Source organism: Mugil cephalus, chromosome 4 (assembly GCF_022458985.1).
Source record: "Mugil cephalus isolate CIBA_MC_2020 chromosome 4, CIBA_Mcephalus_1.1, whole genome shotgun sequence".
Classification (NCBI taxonomy): domain Eukaryota; kingdom Metazoa; phylum Chordata; class Actinopteri; order Mugiliformes; family Mugilidae; genus Mugil; species Mugil cephalus.
The window spans coordinates 13,988,717-14,008,559 of NC_061773.1; the positions used below are offsets into that span (position 1 = coordinate 13,988,717).

The 19,843-nt window shown below is 44.1% G+C and overlaps 1 protein-coding gene across 7 annotated transcripts in view; it reads right to left on the reverse strand.

Annotated features, from left to right (window-relative positions):
• The window catches only part of chd5 (chromodomain helicase DNA binding protein 5), a 40,034-nt gene that overhangs the window by 4,523 nt on the left and 15,668 nt on the right, over positions 1-19,843 (reverse strand). For 2 of the 7 annotated variants that reach the window (XM_047582291.1, XM_047582295.1), the window contains exons 9-39: positions 18,892-19,110; positions 17,574-17,780; positions 16,847-17,058; positions 15,766-15,897; positions 15,531-15,639; positions 14,941-15,132; positions 14,555-14,755; positions 14,317-14,454; positions 13,995-14,116; positions 13,642-13,815; positions 13,266-13,407; positions 12,969-13,100; positions 12,734-12,851; positions 11,203-11,327; positions 10,793-11,054; positions 10,371-10,543; positions 9,099-9,273; positions 7,984-8,070; positions 7,793-7,881; positions 6,665-6,798; positions 5,865-6,009; positions 4,820-4,979; positions 4,625-4,704; positions 4,250-4,433; positions 4,066-4,155; positions 3,649-3,792; positions 2,922-3,030; positions 2,564-2,696; positions 2,259-2,454; positions 1,599-1,772; positions 549-712 (exon numbers count right to left, since the gene is read on the reverse strand). In XM_047582291.1, coding sequence (XP_047438247.1) covers positions 549-712; positions 1,599-1,772; positions 2,259-2,454; positions 2,564-2,696; positions 2,922-3,030; positions 3,649-3,792; positions 4,066-4,155; positions 4,250-4,433; positions 4,625-4,704; positions 4,820-4,979; positions 5,865-6,009; positions 6,665-6,798; positions 7,793-7,881; positions 7,984-8,070; positions 9,099-9,273; positions 10,371-10,543; positions 10,793-11,054; positions 11,203-11,327; positions 12,734-12,851; positions 12,969-13,100; positions 13,266-13,407; positions 13,642-13,815; positions 13,995-14,116; positions 14,317-14,454; positions 14,555-14,755; positions 14,941-15,132; positions 15,531-15,639; positions 15,766-15,897; positions 16,847-17,058; positions 17,574-17,780; positions 18,892-19,110 — 4,722 coding nt within the window. The remainder of the gene's footprint in view (positions 1-548; positions 713-1,598; positions 1,773-2,258; positions 2,455-2,563; positions 2,697-2,921; positions 3,031-3,648; positions 3,793-4,065; positions 4,156-4,249; positions 4,434-4,624; positions 4,705-4,819; positions 4,980-5,864; positions 6,010-6,664; positions 6,799-7,792; positions 7,882-7,983; positions 8,071-9,098; positions 9,274-10,370; positions 10,544-10,792; positions 11,055-11,202; positions 11,328-12,733; positions 12,852-12,968; positions 13,101-13,265; positions 13,408-13,641; positions 13,816-13,994; positions 14,117-14,316; positions 14,455-14,554; positions 14,756-14,940; positions 15,133-15,530; positions 15,640-15,765; positions 15,898-16,846; positions 17,059-17,573; positions 17,781-18,891; positions 19,111-19,843) is intronic. The other 5 variants (XM_047582292.1, XM_047582293.1, XM_047582294.1 and 2 more) reach the window with 5 other exon arrangements.

Sequence of the window (19,843 nt, forward strand, 5' to 3'; positions counted from 1 at the left end):
GGCCGAAATGATCCGCCCGTACAACAGATAAAACAAACGCATTCGGCTCCGGAGAGTACGTACAGGAGAGGAGAGTAAGTAATGAGACAACATGGGCTCTGTGAAATCCTCTGGGAGAGAAATGTGCAGCTCAGTGGTGAAAGTAAACAACTTAAGGTTGGATTTTTTTTTTTTTTTTTTTTTTTTTTTCCACATTGCACCTGAAGAAACGCTTCCTTTGGGGAGCAGCGAGTTTGGGTCCCTATGGATTTTTTTAAGGAATAATGTGGTTGCCGAGTCGTGATGGCCGAGAACCTCGAAGCTTTGAGGCCAAATCCTTTTATTCCTTAAATTTGCAGAGACTTGTTGTACATTTCGGTGGGCTGTTTTTCCTCAACCTTATGAGCCACCGGCCACCACTGCATTGTAATACTTTATCAAACCATTTGAGAAAATACGTCCACCATAAGCGAGACAAGAGTGGACACGAAACTATTCCATTTTTCGGTCCTGAAATGGGCTGTTTTACAACAAGCAGACTCCTCTGACCCCCTTCGCCACCATCTCACCTGCTGCGGTGGAGGCTCGCTGCCTCGGCTGGTGAGGCGGCTCAGGATACTCCTCTCAGACATCTGCAGGCGGGCCGACACCGGCGGGATCCTCGACAACATGTTGGGCAGTCGCGTCACATCTGCTTTCATGTCACTCAGAAGTTCCTCCAGCTGGTTCAGCACTGTAACAGCACAAGAGCACAGTCAGTGTTTCCCTCTCGCTTTTTTCTTTTTTTGTTTTGTTTTTTCGTTCCGACGTTAGCGCTCTGCTAATTCCTGCACAAATCAAGGGAGACCGAAGCATAAGTGAGACAAAAATGCATGAAAATATTTTTGCAGAGTCATTTTCGAGATGAGTGGGAACCTTGTAATTAAGGAAAGCTAATTAATCTCTTGAACCAGGACCCAAAATGAACAACCGCCAAGAAGTAAATGCCGTAACATTTTTCACAGGCGCATAGATCAGTGAGGGTCACGGGGAACATCGTTCTGAAATGATAACATTTTAACGCCTCGGTTTCACGCAGTCCTTGGCTTCTTCCCAAACTCTCATCCCGCTGATCAATGTAGCCACGTTTTGATGGCGACTGAGATTTATTCATTAATGAAGCCGCTGTGTCAAACAGAATCTTCTGGCAAGCTCTTCACATAACAGTGATGTGAAAACATCTCCGTTGCACTTCCCCTGGCGCCACATTTACCGTCTGGGTGGGTGCATATATGCCTTTCGTACTCCAATCATCTTGATGTAAGGCAGGGAGGGGTGTTCAACGTTTTTCAGAACAAGGACCCCCCTACCCGCCATATTAACCCTGGCCTAGTGCTATTTATAAACATACATCATTAATATCATATTGCATTCTACATTAAGCTATGCAAATAATACACAGGTTCAAATATTCTTTTTTTTATGTGCATGTGCGACAGTAGGGTGGTCAGCAACTGCCTGACTGGCATGCATATAGACATATAGATATATATAATTCACATATACATATAATTGAAGTAAAATAAAACAAAGCCATCGACTTTTGGCCTCATATTGCAGGGTGCGTCTTGGGATTTCACCTGGGGACTGAAAAGGATCTCGGCCAATTGCCGGGAACTTGACAGAGTCAGTGTGTAATATGGGGCCTCGTGATTGGCTCAGCAGCGATAGGGGCGGGTCCTCAGCTAGTATGGCGCTGTGTGCGAAACTGTGCGCTGTTGAGGCAGCTCCCGTATCGCTGAGTGAGCGAAGTGCTGAAAGAAAGATAACGTTTTATCCATTTATCCATTTATCCCTTTGCTAAAATACGTTGGATTCGTGTTAATGTGTACTTAAAGAAATTGAAATTTGTGGCAAAAACTTAAAAAAATATATAAAAAAATGTCTAATCAACCAAAGACATTACGACCCCCCTTACAAGGCGCCCTTGTTGAAGTCCTATGATCTAAGGAATTCGACAACAACGCTGATTGCTTAAAATCTTATTCCAATTAATATCATACTGTAAATGCCACTAATGGAAAAAGGACTACATAATATTTGTATTTTGGACACTCTGAAGGGTTTTACTGTAAACTCAGTAACTGCTCTTCACCCTGTACAAACTGGCTTCTCGAATCAGTCATTTTTTATTTTTTTTAAAGTCTGTCAAAAGTCATTTATGCAAGATTACTTTCCTCCTGTCCCAGGCAACATCTGACAGCTACGACTGTCTCTATTTTTGAGACTGGACCGCCAACCTTTGTGCAGCACGGCATTGGCAGGCTTGTTCCCGGCCAGAGACTCTTTGGACAGGTGCTGGTGGGACTCTGCCAGACATTCCACCTCGGCGAAGCGTGTGTTGAGAGCCATGGCCGGGTGACTGGGGTCCTGGGTCATGTTCAGGTAGGCTGCCCGCCGGAGCTGCTCCTCAATCACCAGAGCCTGCTCTAACAACTACAGGGAGAGAAATGGAGGGAACAAAAAAATAAATAAAAATTCAGTCTTCGATTTGTATAATTGTTCAACAGATTTGGTAAAAAAAAAAAAAAGACGCCAGAATTGCCTTAAAGCGGCGAGCCAGGAACTTGTTCTTCATCTCTAAATAGTTGCCTTTATGCATCTCGGTTTTGAAGGGCTCGTTCAGAATCGCGTAACGCGGGTCGTTCTGAATGTCCTGCCAGCGAGCGTAGCCATGTCTGCGATAGATTCCCAGTCAAGGACAACAAATGGGAGTGCGGAGTCTCATAACATCTTTCAATAAAAAAAAAAGAAAAAAAAAGAGGGAAGATGGGTTTGTGGGCCACGTGGCTTTATACACCTCGACACATTTTGTAAATAGCATCTCTTCAGCGACCAGCTCCCTCCTGTCATGTGTGATTACGCTTCCCGACGCCGAGCTCCTGCATCTGGTGAAAGGATACGTTACGATGCCAGCCAGCAGCCAGTAGTCATGGCGACGGTGCCAGATGTCATGCATCTTTCCTGAAGACAGCGCCGCTCGCTCCTCAGTTTGCCAGAGGGTGTGCAACTCTGGCGGATTTCAGGAAAACACAAAGTTCGAGATGTTTCCGTCATTTGAGGAGACGCGAGGGCACATTAACACAGACAAGATTAATGACAGAAGAAAGCTGCATCTGCGTGGAGCGAACAACGTGCAGCAGGGCACGCTAGCACAAAGAGGGTGTAAAATTTAAAGAAATGGGGAGGATTCCTCAGTCACAAGGCGCAAGCTAACGTGTAAAGGCGGCTGTCGCCCTCAGCTGATAAGCCTGAGACTCCAATGTGACAGGTTTTTTCTCACATGTTATGTTAGGCAGTGACTCTGGGAACTCGTGACACTCAAAGAGTTTTATTTAAATGGAATACCGCCAGCTGTGAGACCCAAAATAAAATAAAAAACTGAAAGATCTGTGAACAAGTGTGTCAGGTTGTTCTCTTCTCACCAGTTTCATTATTCACTATCTACATTTTAAGTCCAATTTTCACATTCCAATTGTCAGGCGAAACGATGCAGCGCAAGGATGCACATACATATGTACATAATATAAAAATCTGGAACTAGATTCAGGTTCCTTTCGAATGAAGCAGATGTAAGATAATTTAACAGTGAGACAGTCGGTCAGGATCAAAAGTCAGATTTACTCTTACCTGTAAAACCTCCGTCAGCGATATTAAACATAAACTTGGCCTTGAACCCGTTTTTGTCCTCTTTCCTGCTCTCGTCCATCTCGTCCAGAGTGTCTTTGTCGCCATTTAACCGACCCTCTAATATATCTTCACTCTTCAGGTCGTCTGCAACAGTTACATTTTACGTACATTATTGTTATTCTTTACATATTGGGCTTGGTCTGATCTAGGTGGGTGCTACACAAGTAACATCCACGCGAATGGGGCAAAAGTTTCCCAGCAGAACATTGTATTATCACAAGATGATCAGTGTTGCTTACTTCTCCTGTCAGTGGTCATAATGTTACGCCTGGGTGGTGTGTGGTGCTGCCGTTAGCTCTGTTTTATTGTGCCGTTTTTACGTGTTTCATTCAAGGGTCCACACCACAGCATGCATACCTGATTTAACATCTTTGTCTTCCACTTTCGACTGAGGAGAATCTGAATCACCTTTTTCCGAGGCCTTCTCCGTGTCTTTGCATGAATCCGCTGAGGATAACGGGGAGAGTAATAATATTAAATAAACAAAGGGACGACCTTGAAGATGAGTAAAACCTGCAGCACAGAACCGTGCCCCGCTCACTCTTAGGCGATGGCAGCTCTGCCTGTTTGAACGCGGACTCTTTTGAGTTCGCCGACGGCTCGGCCTTTGTGAAGGGTGACTCGGTTCGGCTCCTCTCATCCTCTGTTTTCTCCTCTGAGCTGGCCTTGCTCTCCTCGCTGTCAGCTGTCTTCTCAGGTGCGGATGCTGGCTCCGCGCTGGAAGCCTGTGGAGAGGAAGAAGACACACACACAGGGCAACAGGGGGGAGAAAGAGGAAAGTTTGTTGGGGGCAGAGAAAGAAAAAAGGTAAAAGTTCGACAGAAGCATTTCCCCAGGATGATAAGAGGTGTTACAGCGTGATGACCCACTAGAAGACATAGAAGTGGTAGTAGAGAGAGGGAAAAAAAACACTCACTTCCTGCTCTGACAGCTTCTTGCCATCTTGCTCTGTGGTCTCCTTGTCCTCGGCGGCACCCAAGAAAGACTCCGTCTTCTCTGCAGTCCAGAAAACAACAACTCAGCTTTCTTTTGTACTCAAAAACTTCTTCTACCACAGCATGAACTTCACATGTAGAGGGAAATAAAGCCCCATCAGACATTTTGCTCTGACCTAGTGAGACGGGGGTGCCAGGCTGCGTGGCGACGGGGCTGGCCGGCACGGGGGTGTTGGGATCAGAGGACACGCTCTCGGTCAGTTTCTTCAGCTCCATTCCGATGGGGATCAGATCTGGAGAGCTCAGCTTCCCGTTTACGTGCTCGAACTCCTGCACCTGCAGCGGGAAAGGCTGGTTGAGCTGGAGCAAGGTTCAAATCCTGCACTCAGATCAGATGGCCTACTTTCTTCACGTAAGGGACTGGAAAGTTGTAAAGTCCATGTAGCCCAACCGAACAATGCTGTCCGCAGCAAATTCAACACTTTGTAAACTCTTAAGAACTCTCAAAACTAAATTTGAATGTATGGCATTGCTTTGCCAGAGGCGTTTTCAGAAAACTTTAAATTGATGAGTCTGCTCACGTAACACAAAGTTCATAAGAGATGTAGTCACTTCACACCTGAGCAGGTACACACAAGCACTATTACTTATTACTTACTTATTTGTTTAAATTGATACAAGTAGATGTTGACTATGTGTACACACACTGCATAAAATAGTTTATATATGACTTCCCGAATGAGTATTAGTTGCTAGTTAGTTAATATATTAGTTAAGTTAGCGATATTAAATTTAATTTCACAAAAGGTACACAATATCACATTTCACAAACTGGACGTTCGACCGGTTTGCCTGCTTCTTCTGAATGGTCTCTCCTCATTGAACAGTTTCATTTCAGTAAGCAGATAGCTTCAAAAGTAGCTAAACGTGTGAATAAACAGCTGCAGTGACTTCCTGCTTTCATAAGTAAATACTTTTGATCGGAACATGACTGCGGATTTTCTAAAGTTTGATGGTGCAACTTCAATCAGTGTTTGCAGTTGTTAAGAACTCAAGGAAGACTCTCCTTTTCATAGCGAACACATTTCATGACGAGCAACTGAATTCGTAGTTTGCACAGTGTTACAAAAACACACAAGTTTGAGCACTCTTCGGTCTCTGCGTTTGCTTCCCCTGCCGGTGTTCTGCGTCGAAGATGTGTTCGGCGGCGGTGAGCGGTACCTTTTTCCTGACGAGGGACATGACTCCGATCCTGGTGAGAACGTGCTGGCGGGACAGCCCCTCGCGGGGGACTCCGTCTGCAAAGGTCTCCGCCCCATCTGCCCCCGGCTCGCATAAATGTCTCATGAACAGAGACACGTAGGCCCTGAAGCAAGACAAGAGATTCAACGGGAGAAGGTTACCGCACCATGTCCTCAAAGTTCTGTTAACAAATAAGGAAGTAGCATTACTGACAGTAGCAGGGCCACCAGGATTATTATGTAGAATAGCAGAAGATGTAGCGGCGTTACATTATAGGCAGGTATGAGCCAATGCAAGGAGGAAAGCAAGTAGTTGTCAGGAAGAGACTTGTATTTGATTGACTGGAGGTAAAATCATCTTTAATAGTAATAAAGAGGATATAATAATAGTAAGAGCGATATCAGTAACTGTATAGTAGTTAGAAGCAGTAATGGAAGCAGTCACTGTTCTTAGGCGCTTTACTTCAGAAATAACAAACAAAACTTAAGGCTACTCCCATTCTGAATATTTATTTAACCCGCGCCCAGATCTGCTACATTCAACCGAGAGGGAGTCCTGAAATGTGAGCGGCCAACCTCTGCGAACCCCGACGCCAGCTTTCTGGAGCTCTGCCCTGGGCTAACGAACATACCGTGAATAGACGATGAGATGGCCCCTGGCTGCCTTTTCATGTAACCCCCTCTTGACTAGAGATAGCACCATTTAAAAACAGAATTACAGCTCAGTCAGATAACACGGAGTCATAGCTGCAAGCGCAGAGAAGAATATTAGGGCGTCACCTGAACTCTCGCTCACTCTTCCCCCTCAGGTCCCTGACCAGCCAGTGAGAGTTGAACGCATCCTGAGGAGGCATGCCCCAGCGCATGATGGCATTAAGGAAGGCTTTCCTCTGGCGAGCGTTGAACCCCAGGACCTAGTAATGATTGTGAGGAGACAGCGTGAACGTATTTGAAAGAAGCGTCGACTGCATTTATTTATACGGCGTCAATAGCCATCCAAATCGCCTCAAGGCGTGTTGCAGAACCCAGAGTCTTAATATGTACCGGATCAAACCGACCCGTTTTAAAGTTTGAAGATTTGGAAAAATTGTGTTTTTCTGCTTGGCTTAATTAATGTTTTCATCATATAAAATTTAAATGGTTCATCTTGCATATTTGAAACCACCCTCCGCATGTTTGTATTACATGGATACTGCTAGGGCCGATTTGACCTGGCAGTCAAACTGGAGGTAAAAGGGTGTCACAAATGTGAGAGTGACTCTCTCTCTGACTCTCTCTCTGACTCTCTCTCTGACTCTCTCTCTGACTCACACACACACACACACACACACACACACACACACACACACACACACACACACACACACTTCATTATTTTGTTCATTTCTGGTTCTGGTTCACATTTGTAGAACAAAATTTAAATGTTATGCTTCCAAGTTACGTACAACTATTGTGTTTTATAGGTTGGTGAAATAAAACATTGAAGTAGTAAAACATTTAAAAATTTTTGAACGTGTATTTGTTTATTAAAAATTTTCCTAACTGAACCATAAGGAACACCATTACACTAAATACTGCTGTCTATATGTGGAGACACCTTCAGCATTTGGTCATCCGGGCAGGGAGAAAGAAAAAAGAGGAAGACTGGAGACAAGGGAGCAGACTTATATGATGAAACAAGATGTCGATAATACATTTTTCCAATATTTGTGGTAAAGTCAGAGTCATACTGTTATATAACACACTAAATGGGTTAACACTCAGTAAGAATATGACAGTTCATTGATCCGAGCTGTGTCCTCTCTACTGTTCAGAAAACAAAATCAGCTGCAGACATTTGGCCCAGAGGTCGGCCCTCATTCCAACACTTTTAAGACACTTTTTTTTTCAATGTCTAGGAATTCCTACCTCAATACTGCCCCCAACGCGTGCCAGCAGGGGCGGCAGAGGTTTGTCCTTCTCGCTCTTGAGCTGCCGACGAGACTGTCTGCGTCCACCTACAAAGAGGAGCATCTTTAGAAAGGTGGACACAAGCATCTCTCCTGAGTGCAACTCACTCAGGAGAGATTTGTGAGGGTGAGGCTTTTTCTGATGCCTACCTTCGGGCCTCTCCTCAAAATCTTCGTCCTCGTCCTCGGACCCCACCGAGTACTCCGACTGATTGTCTGAAAGATCATCCTGCCACTCTGAGCCACACATCAAAGAGAAACAGTACATGGCGATCGCATCTATCGGTGGCCACACGGGGGCGCCATGGCACTGCAGATTACTACAGACCACTACATGGGGCATGCACACCGCTGCACCACTTCTGGAAGCGAGGTGAGAGTTGACAACTCTGGCAGACAATCACTTTAACTTAGAGTGCACTCTGAGCTGTGGCGAGTCGCGTAATCTTTACGCACTCTTAGAAAGTTCAACTGCAATAGAGAGGGCGTTATTAAAAAAGAAGTGCTTTAAACGCCAAGGGGGCGATTAAATAAATGAGATACAAGTGAGCTGTAGGACTTTACGGCACATTCAGTGGCAATTTTGAAAGAGGCCAACAGCTCTTGTTAACAATTACGACATAAGGGGATACGCCCAGGTGCAGCTTGCTCGTGCGGCAGCTTCAACAGCCTTGTTCTGTTACCTAAATGAGTCAGATATGAAGAGTTGTGCGCTAAAAACAGCAGGGACTGTACAAGATTACTATAATAGATACATAAGAACCTCTAATATATCACGTAAAATACAGCAGCAATGTTTACAGCTTTTCACTGCACTGCATATAGGCAGGAAATGTGTCTTCATAATGGTTTTATATTAAGGATGCAGATTAGTTAAATTAAAGTGTGTCTCCCAGGAGGCACTTTGGCCTGATACACTGCTGGAGAAGTATTCACTCAAACCCAAACATGAGCGCAGAGAGGAAATGATTCAGAAAATCTTTCTTCCTTTTTCCCAAAAATACACTTCCAACCTGCCTGCCACCTGTCCACGAGCCAGACGTTGGCCAACAAGCTGATCTAGCTGCCTATTTCAGGTCACACTTAAATACAGGCAGGAAGCCAAATCCTATTATTTAAAACTAGAGCAGCAGCAGTAACAGAACATGGCTGGTGTTTTACAAGACGCTGCCAAGAAAAAATGTTCTCCGTATAACGACTCTGTGATGATGATCACTTCGGAAATTAGCCTGGCAGAACATTAGAACCAGACAGCCGGAGCCTACCTTGGTCCTCCTGGGTCGTGTCGTTGTAGTTGACCTGCTTCCGAATGCGCTTCCCCTTGCCCAGGTTCCGGGCCAGGTCCTCCTGCTGCTGCTCGTAGTGGTGGCGGAGGAGTTTTTCCCAGTAGTCCGGGTCCACGTTCTCCTCCTGCTTGATGATCTCGCGCTCCACCTCCTCCTGAACGTAGGAACACACCAAAATGAAAGCTGGTGAGAAATGCTGAGGTACAGTACGAAGAGGGAAGACGCTAAGCAAACCAACATCACTACGGGAAAGGGAAACATGTAAATGCACAAAAATCTTCCCACAGACATTGTGTCACTTGTGATTTGTGAACATTTTGTTTTAAAGACAAAGACTTGTGTTAATCATTACACATTTCATAGTACACAATAGTTTTATAATGGCTTGTGGGTGGAGACAGCCTGGCGGACTGTTTTCCAGGTTAGATTTACACAGATTCGACCTAAAAATACATCAAACTAGAAGCAACAATGAAAAGCTTTCAGTTTTTGATTTATCTCTATTTCCCTGGTGGTACAGCTTGTTCTGAATCTAATCAGTCTGGTTCAGGGTAGACAGATTCGACTTGTCTCAGCAGGCACATGTGTTTTAGTGATAACCGAGAGTTCATCTTATTTAACTTTTGCACCACTGGGGGTTACTGCAGCCACATGTCACTGGCGTTATACTTGAACATAACGCAGGCCACACATAAAAAAACTTGTCAAAAATGTGAAACACAGGACCCGTGGCGAGAGCTCCTCTCGGAGGAATGTGGCCGTAATTAACGACAAGTCAAAAATGAAGAAGGACTATGTGAATATTTCATTGAATAATGATGTTACGCCCTAAAAGCCAGCACCAAAGGCCTTGGGTAACACGGCTCAGAGTCCTTGTGGACAAGTTTCCAATTAAAAGTACATTGTCAGTTTTTCCATTCAGCTTTTGTTTGTTCTCGCACACATGCTGGAAGTCCATCCCACATCATTCAGTGTTTGGAAAGCCTTTTTTTTTTGCACAATGTTTATTTTTTTATTGGTGCAATGGCATATTTCACTACATCGAAGGCTTCAAGGCTTCACATCCAACTAAAACAATACCAGAAGCATCTCATAAAAGACTGACTTACAGCTCGACTTACAAGCAAAAGTACCTCGAGGTATCTTTAAAACCAGACTGTGTCGTAAAATGGGATCTTCAGCCTGCAGCGGATGTCTATTTCATTTGTGCGATCTCACCTCTCCGGCTGAAGAATATGGTTATATTCTCACCTCTCCGTCTTCCTCTTTCACCACGTATTGAGCCACCTTGAAGGAGCTCAAGTACTCGTTCATGTTCTGAATCTCTGTGTCCTCGGTGGCGTCCTGGCTGCGGTCCAGCAGCTTCGAGATGGCATCGTCGTCATAGTGAATGACGTTGCCCTCCTCGCCGTCTTTGTTGTCACCTGTCGAGTGGAAAAGTATTTCAGAATCGTGTCAGCTTTGGTTTAAGTGAACCAGGTTCAGAACATAAAAGGGATGTTCTGACTGACTAGACAATCAAATGGATGTGCTGGTTTTCAAAACCTCATTTAAACCCTGAGTTTTACATGAACGTCAAACAATAATTTTGTCTACATCTTGAACTGACGTCAGACATGGATCGTCACAATCTGGATTGAGTAGTAAAAATGGAGTAGTAAAACAAAAATTACGGTGCATAGAGGTACCCATGGTACGCGCTGCCTCCATTTCATCTTTGAAAAGTTCCTCGGTGCCAAACTTGAGGATGTCATCCAGCTCTTGCTTGGACATGGAGCCAGTTTTTGAGCCCAGGCCAGGCCGCACCACCAGATGAGTCAGCATCATTTTCCTCTTTGCCACTTGGGTGATTCGCTCCTCCACCGAGCCCCGAGTCACAAAACGATAGATCATCACCTTCTTGTTTTGTCCTATACGGTGGGCTCTGCTAAAAGCCTGGGGGGGAAAAGGGGGAAAAACAAAGAGGCTACAATGAAGCGGCGAACGGATGGCGCTGAAGAGGCCGCAAAGCTTGGCTGATTAAATCGTGAATTGCGACAAGAGCATGCTGGAAGCCGCCGTGTATCCCGTGAGCGATCAGTACTTGGATGTCATTGTGAGGATTCCAGTCAGAGTCGTAGATGATGACGGTGTCTGCGCTGGCCAGGTTGATGCCGAGACCTCCGGCTCGTGTCGAAAGCAAGAAGCAGAACTGCTGTGCGCCCGGTGCTGTGATACAAAACAAAGCAGAGTGCTCAAGCAAGTGAAGGCCAGCGTTCGGGTCAAATCTGACGGGTTTGAAAACTTTAATTACTCATAAAAATTGTGTTTTTTGTCGTACTGCCTCAAGGTCTGATGATGTCCTCCACGCTAGGCATTAACATATAAAGTTGTCGATCATCACTTTCATTGAAATTTGAGTGGTTTAGCAAACATAGTGTCCTGGTCAAAAATGACCAGCATAAGAAATGAATGTGTAAGACTTTAATATATTCATTAATCAAAAGGAAAACATCTCTATACACACACCCTCAATGACTATTGACTGCATTTGTTCATTGTTTTGAAGTAGTTTGTTGCCAATAAATGTCAACAATTAAAGTAACCTTGCTGGTTACTTGTCTGACAGGCCCCAGTTTGGGGGGACCTCAAGGGTCCATTCAGTCTTTATGCCTCTGATTTCCAGCCAAGCTCTGGGTCCTGCCACCTGCAACAGTTCTCTGGTGACTGTGCATTAGTTTGGTGTATCAGAAATGGACAGGAGGTGGAGTATAGGACACTGACTGCAGACTTTGTGGAGTGGTCCCAGATAAACCAACTACTCCTGAATGTGGACAAGACCAAGGAGCTGGTCATTGACTTCAGGAGGAAGAGGACACCATGAACAACAGGCTGGACTGGATGTCGTGGACAAGAAGGGCCTGAGTACTTCCTGAGGAAGCTCATGTCTTTCAATGTGTCCAGTGAGTTACTAGAGTCTTTCTACCAGTCTGTTGTAGCGAGTGCCCTGTTCTTTGCTATAGGTTTGTTGAGGGCGTAATACCAGCAAAAAAGACATCAGAATAGGTTCAACAAATACATGTTTGTCTCAGTAAGGGACAGAAGGACACTGGATAAACTGCTCTCCACCATGAACAATTCGTCTCATCCACTACACCAAACACTAGAGGGGCAGAGGAGCTCATTCTCCAGCAGACAGATTCAGAGTGGACGCTACTTAACTTCTCTTATACCAAACTCCATCTGTAGAACTTGTCTTAACACTATGTTTTATTTATTTTAGTCTTACTTTGTTTTACTGTTATTGTTATTTTACTTTCCTTTTTCTTGTAGTTCTCAACAGGGTTTTTTGTGTGCAACTAAGGCACTGTGACCAAGCAATTTCCCTTGAGTATCTAAATATATTATTAATTTAGGAATCTGTTTTCACTGTCTGCTTTTTTTTTTTTTTTTTAATTGCACTTCCTCGTGTTATTTACTGGTCTGAGACATTCTTCAACAAAATGTTGATGAGTGTTAAATGTTGTTTGTGTTAATATAAGAGCAATTAAAACAGACCGTCAAATCTGACCGTGAACGCTGAAATAAGGGCCAAGCAACGAACACTGGAGGAGGGTTAAGAAAAAGCAACTCACCATTGAAGCGGTCAATAGCCTCCTGTCTTAGGCCTCCAGTAATCCCTCCGTCAATACGTTCATATTTATAGCCCTCAAACTCAAGAAAATCCTCAAGCAGGTCCAGCATCTTTGTCATCTGTGAACAACATAGTATTATTTGTCTAAAATATGAACATATATGCTGTGTATGCTGGTCACCCATCAGTGAAAGCTATAGCTTCCAACCAAGACATAATATTCATTTGACTAATACCTGAGAGAAAATGAGAACTCTGTGTCCTTCATCTTTGAGTTTCTTCAACATTTTCTGAAGCAGCGTCAGTTTTCCTGAGGACTTCACCAGTAGGTTGCCATCGTATGAGCCGTTGGGTAAAACAGGAGCCTCCTGCAAGGCAAAAAGCAATTTCACACATTAAAAGGAGAAATAATTGCCTCGCCAGTCATTTTAGACAACAGGGCAAAGCCAGCTGGAAGTCAATGGTAATAGTTTTGTACCATTCCTGCAGACATACTTGGAAACAAATAGCCGAGATTAGAATTAGTGCCTTACCACGGCAGCCACGGGGAACAGGTAGGGGTGGTTGCAGCACTTCTTCAGGTCCATCATGATGTTGAGCAGGGACACTTGGTTCCCCCCACCTTTGGAGTTCAGAGCCTCGAAATTCCGGGTCAAGATAAACTTGTAATATTTCCTGCAGGTCAGAGAGAAGCAACGACAATGAAACTTTGCAATCAGTTTCTCCTGTTCTTTTGTACGAAGTGTAAATGTTCAGTGGGTAAAATATCTTAACAGAGTTAGTTACATGCAAAGGTAAACTAAGAACCAGGGCATATGCAAAAATTGGAAAACATCCACTGATTCTCTCAACCTTTTGTATGTGACTAAAAGTTTAAGTGAAATAGCCTATTATTACTCCTAGCCTCACTTCTGCATAGGGCTGAGCTCCACCCTGACAATCAGCTCTGTCTTGGCGGGCATGTTCTTGAAGACATCAGCTTTCAGCCTCCTGAGCATGTGAGGCCCCAGCAGGTCGTGGAGTTTCTTGATCTGGTCCTCTTTCGAGATGTCGGCAAACTCCTCCAGGAAGCCTTCCAGGTTGCTGCGGCGAATACACACGGGGAGGAATGAAATAATGAAGTTTCAACCGAAGGAGGAAAGGAGCTCCTTGATTGGCAGCGTATTTCATTCACACGCAAGTTGTATCTCTATCCGAGCTTACGGGAAAACGCAGAAAAAGGCAAGAAAGCTGGGGGACGACAGAGAAGATTGAGGGCTTACTTGAAGCGCTCCGGGGTGAGGAAGTTAAGCAGGTGGAACAGCTCCTCCAGGTTGTTCTGAAGAGGAGTCCCAGTCAGCAGCAGCTTGTAGTAGATCTTATACCCGTTGAGAATTCTGAAAAACTAGGCGGGACACATGATGATGAAAGGTTATGGCACGACAAAGACATGCACTGTGCACCGTAAAACGTTCACAATCTTTATTTCCAGGATGAAGCTTGTGGACCAACACTTTCTGCTTGTACTTTGTCTCCATTGTGCTGCTGTTTCTTCTTCTGGAAACAAACAAAACCATCTCATTGCTATCAAAAATGCATTTTTACCTTTGATTGGTTGTTCTTCAGTCTGTGGGCCTCGTCTACTACCAGACAGGCCCAGGTGATGGAACCCAGAATGGCTTGATCTATAGTGATCAGCTCGTACGACGTCAGCAGCACGTGGAATTTGATTGGAGTGTCTTTCTGCAAAGGGACAGAGCATCAACCAGAAATCACACGAGGCTCAATCAAGCTAAAGGAAAGTGTCCGGAAAATAAAAATATCATGCGCGGAGCTGCTGCACCTTCATGCGGAACACCTTGCGTCCTGATTTCACCGCGCTGTCTTCAAAGGTGAACTCGTTCTCCCTGATGATTGCCCTGCTGTCTTTGTCTCCCGTGTACGTCACCACGTAGAAATCTGGCGCCCACATCTCGAATTCCCTCTCCCAGTTGATGATCGTGGAGAGGGGTGCGCTCACCAAGAAAGGCCCCTTAGAATGGCCCTGAGAGAGGGGGGAAAGACACGACTGAACCACTCGCACGATACATCACACACAGAGAAAACACCCCTGCTTTCACCTTTTCCTCATTGTCCAGTCGGATTAAAACTAATTTCATGTTACCATTTATATTATAAAAACAGGTGTATTAGATGCATGAGAAAACTGTGACACCCTTCCGTTCTTACCTCTTTATATAGTGAGTAGAGAAACACTATTGTCTGCACAGTCTTCCCCAGACCCATTTCATCAGCCAGGATGGTGTCGGTGCCCTGAGCCCAGGAGAACCTCAACCAGTTCAGGCCTTCCAGCTGGTACGGGTGCAACGTTCCTCCGGTGGCATTGATGTACCACGGCTGGTGCTCGAACTTGATGGTGGGCTGGTAATGTGAATACATTAGAGAAGACAGGATAAGAAGACAAGAAAGAGCTTTATTGATCCCAAAGGAAATGCTTGTGCATAGGATGCACAGAGAACAAAACACAGTTTGCAGTAAACAGTGGAAACAGAACATAGTACACGATAATACTATCTTATAGCAATTACATATGTTTAGGGTAAGATGACTGGAGATCATTTATCCCAGTGTAAATAGTGATTAAATGTGCAGTGTGAGAATAAAAGTAAAGTACATTTATTGTTGAGAACTTTCATTTTGAGATATTCACTGTGGAGAGCTACTGTAGCAAGCACTAATAATAGTCAAGACTTATATATTCCCATTTCATGGACTTTTGTGATCTGTGTGCACATATACAATAAAATATCCAAACTTACATCTATGATGGGAGCATCAGGAGGGACCTCCCTCTTTGGATGGTCGTCTTTGAGTTTCTTTCCTTTCCTCACCACAAGGGGGCGTTGATCCTCCCCTAAAATCTGCTCTCTGACAAACAAACATTGCAGCAACAACATAATGTGAGGACAAACAACTCAAACGGGGCCATCGCGTTCTCACTGTCATCTGCACTAAATTACAGAAAAAAACAGGTATAACATGTCATCAACAGACCTGTGGTCCCAGTAACTCGCTTTATGGCTGTCGTACTCTGGAACGTCAAAATCGTCCACCTCCCAGGTGCACTGGTCGTAGGGTAGGTCTCGCCACTTGATCAGGTAGTGCACGTCGCCATCCTTATCGAAACTACCAGAAACAATGAAGAAGGGTTTTAGACATATGTCAAATGATCAATGATCCGGCACTCATAAGTAATTAAAGCTCGTTCTTTACAGTTCTTAATGGGATATGACACAATCACAGGCAAAATCACATGGAACTGTTTTTATTTTTTTTTATTTATTTATTGTTTTGCAGCTAAATTCCTGAATGAAGCAGTTCCCATTAGCACATTTTGCGCTTGTTGTCAGACAGTGAAACAGTTTTAAAATGAAAAGCGAAATGCGGCCTGTTAAAACGGCATCATTACCCAGCAGTCACTTCTGAGTCATTTCCGAGGTGCTGCTAAAATCCCGATTTTATATTTAGAAGCGTGGCTAGTCGTGTGGGGGAGCCCAGTGAGTTTTTCTGAGACACAATGCAAGGTGCAGAGAGGGCAGCTCACCTCTGAGTAGAGGGCGCTCACGTTGTCTTTCAAACTGATTTGATGAAGTTAAGAAGACTCAAACTCACTCTTTGTCATAACTGGCCTTGCAAGTTCAATTTCAAACAGAAAAATTTGTTTTATAAATTTGACAAAGCAGTTTAAGGCCAATTTTGCAGTGTTTTTTGCAAGCACGCTTGCAATATTTAAATTATGACAAAAAATAATTAGGGGAAAGTTTAAGGTATGCAAAGAAGTGTGCATATTTAAGTAATAACAATAATAACAGAAAATTATACAAATATAATGGCTCATATGAAAAGTGAAGGGCAGCAAATTAAGAAAAAAAAAAGTCCTGCAGATTATTTGGAAATAGAATCTGTGTATTTTTTCACTTTTTACTTAGTGCTGATTGATAAAGAGGTGACAGACCACCCTAAACTTAGAGGAGCAGCTCCACCTTTGAGAATCTATCTGTAAAACACCTGTGATTTTATAAGCTATCGCAGCAGGGACCCTGATGTGAGACTGTGTGTGACTGTGAGCCGCCACCTGTGGTTGACTATCCGGTGGATGACCATCCACTCGGGTTTGATGCCGTAGCGGTAGAAGCGCTCCTCCATCACAGCATACTGAGGGTCTTTGCTCTTCCTCTTCTCGCTGTTGAGCTCCTCCTCCCCGGAGCCGTAGTCGTAGGGCGGAGGCTCGTCCATGTCGTTCTTGCGCTGGTAGTTCCGGTACATGACCGTGTGGTAAAGCTCCAGCTGCACAAACACGCGCAAGACACCATTCTGTTTAGCTCTCATTCAAACGCCAACCCGGCTGGAGGATTGTTTTCTGACAACAATGCAATGTGCTATCCATCCACAGCCTTCAGACTAATTTAATTAACTGCACAAAGTTTCAGGGTAAATTTAATGAAGAGAAGGGGGATACAAATCAAATTAAGTTCAGATAAATTGAGAAAGCAGCGGCGTCTCTCAAGAAATGCAGCTTCTCGGCGGACAAACAATTGTTCTTTCATCGTTAAATTAGACGTCATTTAGGATTGAGTGCTCGGAATTGCGTTCTATTTGTGAAACAACTTGGAGCATGAACTTGAAAGCAAAACATTCACGTTTTACTGTACACCGAACAGAATAAAGATGAGCCGGGGCGAAGGCGCGGGCTCTCGGCTCGTTCCGTGTGTTGCACATTGCACAAAAAGGACGCGTCACTGCTGTGGACAAACAGGGCAGGGAGGTTAATTCGAGACCGGGGCCGCTTTCTCACATCTCACCTGCAGTTCGCTGACCCAGGAGCAGTGCCAGTACGAAAGGGCGGCCCACTTCACGAAGAACTCCCTCTCCGGGTGGCCCTTGAGTGGAGGCTTGGTCAGAGGATCACTTGGCTTGCCGTCGGGGCCTGGAGGCAGTTCAGCCGGCAGCGGGGGATCTCCCCACATCCAGTGCAGAATCTTTTGTACTTTACCTTTAAGTGGAGGGCACTGAGAGAAAACCAGAGGCAGTTATTCTTACCTTGTGGCAAAGCAGCTCTGCGTGACATATCTTAGATATAAATAATGGGAGTTGTAGAGAGCTAGAGACCAATCTGGGCGTTCAGGAGTTCAGTCTAGCTTGGAATGGCTTTCCTTCCCGAGCCCAACAGCCAACAGTGCAAACATTTCTCCAGTCAAAGTGGCTGTGGCACAGCATTCACAAATCTGCTCAAAGTAACACTACATCCACTTAGACGTGCGCACACTAAATAACATTAAATGTGATTAAAACATCTCAGATGTGTAGTTCATGGGCAGCTTCACGTAACAAAAACATAAGCAGCGGTAATGTAACCAGCCACTTTTACATGTCATTATAAAATAATCTGCTCCATAACTTTTCTTCCTCTTTTATTTGAATTTGGGGGTTGAGTTTTCCGAGAAAAACTAAAGCACGCTTCAACAGGGTGGTACTCAAGAGCTAAATGACACACATAACTCCTCTGTGAAAGCGTTCAAAAAAGACAATGAGAAAATATTTTCAATATAATAAGCACCTGTGGATGTTTTTTGTAATTAGTTCAGTTAAGACATTAAAGCGTCTTAATAGGGAGTTGTTACTGTAGGGACAGGTAATAATAGATGGAGCTAGAACTAAACGTAGGTATTACTTAGGACATAGGTCTTCAACAGGGGGTCCGCGACCCCTAGGGGGTCAACAGGGGCACTGCAGGGAGGGTCACAAAATCTTTGGTTGATTAGACATTTTTTAATAGTTTTTTTTTTTTTTTAATTTTCACAAATTATTTTTTTTTAATGCATATAATTATGAATCCAACATATTTTAGGAAAGGGATAATGGATAATATTGAATGCAAAATGATAATGATGATGTATATTTATAAATACCACTAGGCCAAGTTTAATGTAGAGCACATGTATCTCAGTTTGAAAAACGTTCCCGACTTAGGACAAGGTGAAAAATTAGTACGTTGAACTTTATGCAGTTTATCTACCTTTTACGTATTTTAAAATCTCTTAATCTTAACACTGTTGCACATATTCTCATTTGTGTCATCAAACTTCTCATGAAATACCGCAGGGACTGAGGCCAGCTCACCATGCAGCGGGGACACAACCACTCCCCGTTTGGTATCTCGGGAAGAGGCGGGTTGAGGCAGTGGATGTGGTACGACGACGGGCAGGTGTCGCAACACAGGAGCTCTCCTCCGTCTTTACACACTCTGCAAAACTCCATGTGGTCATCCTCTTCCTCGCCCACGGGCTCCTCCTCATCCTCCTCCTCATCTTTGGCCTCCCACTGGATCCCCTCCTTCTCCTGAGGGACACAGATGTCACCACCACGTCAGTAAGTAAAGCCTTCTTACCTCAATGTATCTGACACATATATGGGATAGGTGATGTTTACAGATTGTTTGTATATTTTTAACCTTTACAGATATAAAGTCAGCCATACTATCACATACTGGGATGATGAGACCAAACGGCTGAATGAACGTTTATGTATCAAACTTTTGTTGCCTTGTATCTTGAAGTATTAATCAGTCACTCACCAAAGATCTGTGAAAATCCTACATGACATACTTATTAGCACAAATAAGACAGCCATTCATAGCATAAAGTCAGGCATCAGCTAGAGCTGCTTCTAAATCTGGAGAGTGGAACATAGCGAAGGGTCACAAGATTGACCCATGTGGTCCCGAGCCTGTATTTCCTCAATTTTTCACTTCTTTTTTTAAAGGTCTACTGTTCCAGGACATTATGATGAGTACAAATGGAGAGAGCCTCTCTTTATTTGGTCGCTCAGCACCATGCTGAGGTCTTACTGGTGCCTTACATTCATAGCACACACATTGTCAAGCAATGGACACCGTCTACCCTCCTATTATCTTTGGGGTTAATTTGACCCCATTCGGTGTTTAATATCTCTAAATATGTGATTAACATAATTTGTTTTGCTTCATATTTAATGACTTTTCCTAATTGAACAGGAACATTGACACGGACACTGACCCCAAAATAATATATGTTATTATGCTTGATAATAGTTT